The 5,907-nt window shown below is 37.5% G+C and overlaps 1 protein-coding gene across 1 annotated transcript in view; it reads left to right on the forward strand.

Annotated features, from left to right (window-relative positions):
• dapk2a (death-associated protein kinase 2a) overlaps positions 1-5,907 on the forward strand; it is a 15,797-nt gene that overhangs the window by 5,008 nt on the left and 4,882 nt on the right. Inside the window, exons 4-7 of the mRNA XM_037979959.1 lie at positions 708-837; positions 2,751-2,826; positions 2,906-3,058; positions 3,143-3,188. Coding sequence (XP_037835887.1) covers positions 708-837; positions 2,751-2,826; positions 2,906-3,058; positions 3,143-3,188 — 405 coding nt within the window. The remainder of the gene's footprint in view (positions 1-707; positions 838-2,750; positions 2,827-2,905; positions 3,059-3,142; positions 3,189-5,907) is intronic.

The raw sequence follows: 5,907 nt of genomic DNA on the forward strand, positions 1-5,907 counted from the left end.
AGACAAGCCTGTCTGCAACTAGCAACCAAGCTAAGGAGGACTTACCTGTTCTGGTCCCTGGTCACGTGAGTGTACTGTTCAGAGTCTCTGGTCCCGCTCCTGTCCAGTCCACAATAAAATCCTTAAAACTTCGTTGTTGTGTTGCGAGTCTGAATCCTGTCAAGTCCTGCCTTGTCACTTGCTCTATTTTGTCTTCTTATGCCACAGCTATCTTTTGATTATAGTATTACTACTTCTAGTTGTGGTTTAGATATTTTGAGATTTTAACTATGGTATTGCTAACTTTAGCTTTTAGCAACAGTTTGCTCATTTTGTTCTGTTCTGCTTGTTTAAACTTTAACAATTCAGTTTCATCTTCAACAAATTCCAGCAGAGTCATGCAGCTCTTAGCTTTCACACTGCATTTTTACAGAAAATAGAATTTTTCAGTTTCAGTATTTTTATATTCACTTGTATTTTTTGTATATTGGTTCTGTTCTGTCCTCTGTGCTGCTGTAACAATGCAAATTTCCCCGCTGCGGGATTAATAAATGAATATTTTATCTTATCTTATCTTTTTTCTCTAGTTAAATTTTTTTTGTTTGATTAATCTGATGAGGGTTTTTGTTGTTGGACTTGTAAAATAAGTACAAAGGAAGTCCTGCACATCATGAATTTAAAGTTAAGTCTTGCCCCTTTTTTGTTTGTTTGTTTTTGCACCTTTGCAGCCTGAAAACATCATGCTTTTGGACAAGAACGTTTTACTGCCGAGAATCAAGTTAATCGATTTTGGCCTCGCCCACAAGATCGAGGCGGGAGTGGAGTTCAAGAACATCTTTGGGACACCAGAGTTTGTAGGTAAGACAAGTTTTTTCTTCCTGTCTGAGTGCAGAAAGAAGAGGCAAGGATCTTAGACTAATCGGAAATATCTGAAACACTTGTCTTAGAGTACATTTAAGGCATTAAATCTGTTCCTGTCAGGAACTTAGTTTCCTTAGTTTAGGTGCTTTTTGTTACTTTTTCTGTTCATTTTGTGTTATTGGGTTTCTTGTATTTTAGTTAGGTTGCTACTTGTGTTTTCATTTGATATTTGCTTGTTTGTTTGAGATTCTTTGTATTCAGTAACGTGCCTATAAAACCTAAAAACCTTATTCACTGTCAAAATGAAATCAATTCTCAACAGGATAATACAAATTAAATACAAAAACCTAATGTATAATAAGTAATAATTACCTCCACCCTGGTGGAGAATTCGGTACAGATGTTCCTGTACACTATTCCAGCCATTTGGTTATATTGTTCCATGTATGCTGTGTTTGCACCTTCCATCCAATATTATGTGTTGGACTGTCTTAGGATACCCCTAAGACAGCCCAGCTATCCTAAGACCCCGGCCTCTATTGCTCTTGTGCTGCCATGATTAGTTCCTCTGTGCTGCCCTTCAGTCCAGCCTTCTCTAGACACTGATAGGATTTGTTCATAACAGCCATCCCCTTAATTTGCTGGTGGTACATGCCATGCAGGGGCTTATTCTTCCATGATGGTTGCTCTCATGTCTCTTCTTCAACATTGGGTTTCTGCTGCCTGAGATATTCACTTAGCAGATCATTGTTGTGGGACTGGGGAATATCTTCCTGATGTATTCAGGATCTTCAGGTTGGTGTATAGTTGCTCTGATGTTCAGTCCTCTGGCTTCCTCTTTTCTCTTGGTGTACAGTCTCAGGGTGCTGGACTTGGGGTGAAATCCTCCATTCATTGTAAGAAGCTTCATTGTCTTGATATCAGTGACCTCTATCACCTCCTTTGGTCAGGCGATTATACCAACGAGGTGTCAGGTGACTGGTTGATGGCTCAGACTTTGTTCTTACCATTCAGCTTGCTCTTCAGGATCTGTCTTATCTGGGAGGTTGGCACAGTGGTTAAGTCACATGACTTTGGTGCAGGAAGATCAGGGTTGTAGGGTTCAAACTCTGGTGCTGCCAATGTCAGACAACTTTGGGTATGTAATGAGGAAAATTTCTAGAAAGGATGCCCGCCAGCTCAGATGTCACTTGGATTAACGAGGCCAGCATCACATGGTGGAGAATCAGGATATCTGATGAGAAATGAACTACTACTGCAACAAGAGGGCAAAGAACTTAACACTGCTGGAATGCTACTATATAAATGTATGGGAAGGATGTGGGAACTATGGAAACATCCATACCCAACATCTAGATTGGATCAAAAACCACTCCAACCAAGTGTTCCAACATTTGCATGAGACATTTACTTAGAGTTAATTCTTGGGGGATTGGAGAATACATCTTCCTTACATCTCCTATCACACCTAGAGTTTGACGAGGTACAACAAAGATGCTACAGCAAGGGGGAGACAGGATGGACAACACTGCTAAGGATCCCTAATGGTTCAAATGAATGACAGAAAGATATGTAAAATGAAAAGGCACAAACAGCTGAACAAAACGTATTAAATCAAAATTTATAATTTGATTATTTACATAAAAAACAAAAATAAAGGACACAATATAAAATAGTAACAAACAAACAATTTTAAAAATTAAGGTTTAAGTGTAATAGAAGGAGGTGCCATCATAAACTGGTTTTTATTTATTTTATGTTATTTGTTATTTTATTTTTACTAAAATTAAGTATCTTCACTTGTTTTGGCTCCTGTTGTTTTTTCTCACAAGTAGTGATCTGGGTGAGCTGGGGTTTAAAATGTGCTGAGTCACTCTCAAATCATATTTCTGTCTTATTGGCTTCTGAAGCTCCAGAAATTGTTAACTACGAGCCGCTGGGACTGGAAGCAGACATGTGGAGCATCGGAGTGATCACCTACATCTTGTAAGTGAACCAGAGACACAAACAGAAAGCCTGTAACTGCACGGTTAGACAGCAAACACTGACGGTTATTTTGGTTCAGGTTAAGCGGAGCATCTCCATTTCTGGGGGAAACCAAACAGGACACACTGGGCAACATTTCGGCTGTAAACTACGAATTTGATGAGGAGTTATTCGGTCACACCAGTGAGCTGGCCAAAAAGTTCATCAGCCAGCTGCTAGAGAAAGATAAGATGTAATGAACATGATTTTGTCTCAGAAATGGGATAGTTAGGGTTAAACCTCCAGAGCTGATGTTTTGGGTTTTTTTGTCTTCCAGGAAAAGATTAACAATTCAAGATGCTCTCAATCACCCATGGATCAAGGTAATCTGAAACTCTGTTTATATGATTCAGTCAAGTCATCTGATTTCATTCACTGAACTTATACAGTCATGGGGAAAAGAAAGTCCACCTTCTTTAGTTTTGGGGTTTTATGTATCAGAACATAATAAAACTGATTAGTGGTCTTTACCATGTTCTAAAATTATTCAAACTAAACTTCAAGTGAACAAAACACAAAACAGGTTGCACTGTGTCATTATTTATTAAACAAAAACAAATCTAAAATGGAATAACTATTCCCAGCCCCTGATCCTTTAGCAGCATTAATTATCATAAGAGGTTTTCTGCAGGACTTTATAAGCCTCTCTCATGGTTGTGGAGGAATGTTGGTCCACTCTTCTTTCCACCGTTGCTTCAGTTCATTGAGGTTTGCAGACATTGGTTTCTGCTCAGCTCTCTGAAGATCCCACCACAGCATTTCAATCTGTTCTGGACTTTAACTGGACCATTACAGCACCTTGATCCTTTTCTTCTTCAGCCGTTCTGTTGTAGATTAGCTGCTGTGTTTGAGATCATTGTTCTGTTGCATCATGACTCAGTTTGGTCCGAGCTTCAGCTGTCAGACAGATGGTCTCACATCTGAGAGGAGTTCATGATCGACTCAATGACTGCAAGGAGCCCAAACCATCAGCCCTCCACCACCGTGCTGACAGTTGGTATGAGGAGTTTGTGCTGATGTGCTGTGTTTGGTTTACTCTAGATGTAATGCATTATGGGTAAACATGTCTACTTTGATCTCTTATGTCATAAAAATGTTGTCTTGTGGTTCATTCAGATGAAACTTTCCAAACCTTAGTCATGCCGCCATGTTCTTTTTAGTGAGAAAAATGCTTTCTCCTTTAACCCTTCCAAACAAGTCATACTTGTCTACTGTTTCCTAATTATCATTTTATGACCTTTAACCTTCTAACTGAAGCCTGTAGAGTCTGAGATGGAGCTAATTTCTCTGAGTATTTTACGCTCTGACCTTTGGGGTGAATTTCCTGGGTAGATTTGCAGCTGTCTTAAATGTTTTCTATTTGTGAATAATCTTTTTCTCTGTAGAATAATGGACTCAAAATAGTTTGGAAATGACCTTTGACCCTTCCCAGTTTAATGGGCAACAACAGTTGTTTCTCTGAGGTTATTGCTGATGTCTTTCCGCCCTGGTATTGTGTTAACACACACCTGTATGCTCCAGAGCAGCAGAAAAAGACCCTTCATTTCTAGAGGTGGTCCCATTGATGCTGATCAGTCAATCAATACATCTGATCAGCAGCTCCTGGCTGATACTGAACCTCTGAAATCCTGTGGAAGCAGCAGGGCTGGATGCAGTCTTTCCACTCACATCTTTTCTATTTTGGTTTAGTTTTTGTTTAATAAATAATGACATGGTAGAATCTGTGGTCTATTTTTGTTCACTTGAGGTTAGATTTGAAAACAAACACTGAGTTTGATTATTTTAGTTATTCTTATGAATGTAAAATCATCTTTAAGGAGAGTAATCTTTGTTGCTCTGCTGCTTTTCTTAACTCTCCCGTGGCCTTAAAGACAATTTAAAGCTGTTAAAGAAGGAGCTAGAAGCTGAAAGCAGCAAAACAACAGCTAAATAGTAAAATAAGCAAAACTGTATTTATAATTAATTAAAAATGTTATAATTAACAAAATGTGGTAAAGCTAAATTAGCAAAACAGATGTTAACATAAACAAAACTGTAGCTAAAAGTAGCAAACAATTTCTTTTGAAACTTTGTCACTGATCAATACAAATGTAAATTCAAAGAGAAAATGAGGTAAATAAAAGATTAAAGAAAAAACAAATGGATAAAGAAAATTAAGTCAGTCGAATTTGTTCAGTGTTAGGGGTTTTCCATGAGTTTAAGGTCCTCTACCATCTTGAAGAGATTCACAGCGGTCTTTTTTCCCATGTTTCAGTGACAAAAAGAAGAGGCTCAGTTCTTTGTGAAAGACAAAGTTTGGTCTAGATTTAAGGAATCTATTCTTGTGAATAAAAAATATAACTACAATGACCTGGTGTTAATCATCAGATCATGTACAGAGTTCTTTGCAATAAAACCATATATGACATTTTCAATTTTTAATTCAGGAATCTGTATATATTTAGACAACCAGTGATGTAAATTTTTCCAAAAGGCATGAACATATATACAATCATAGAAAATGTGGTCAGTGGTCTCATCATGTTCATTACAAAATGAACAATTAATACATTCAAAGCCAAAACGTTTACATAGAAAATCAGCAGAGGGATATATTCTATTGATAATTTTGAAATGGATCTCTTTTGCTTTAGGTGCAACAAGGAATTTGTAAAATTTTGATCTTAAGTGTTCAGCATTTTAAGTAGCAAACAGATGCTAAAGCTAAAATGAGCAAAAGTAAAGTAAACGGAGCAGAATACTATCTAAAACCTAAAAGAAGCAAAACAGTAGCTACATGTACCAGAACAGGCCAAAAATAGTAATTTGGCAGCCTGAAAGTTCAAGAAAAGCAAACCATTTGCTAAAATCTGAAATTAAAATTGAAGCTAAAAGTAGCAGAACTGTAACAGTTAATCTTACTTAGCTACTGTTACTGTGACAGGAAAATTTTTAGAACAGCATTAAAGTTGCAAAAACTAAAAGTCAAACCAAAAGTGTTTATGATCGAGCATATATATCCATCCATCCATCCATCTTCTTCCTCTTATCCGGGGTCGGGTC

The sequence above is a fragment of the Kryptolebias marmoratus genome, linkage group LG15, assembly GCF_001649575.2.
Source record: "Kryptolebias marmoratus isolate JLee-2015 linkage group LG15, ASM164957v2, whole genome shotgun sequence".
Lineage (NCBI taxonomy): Eukaryota > Metazoa > Chordata > Actinopteri > Cyprinodontiformes > Rivulidae > Kryptolebias > Kryptolebias marmoratus.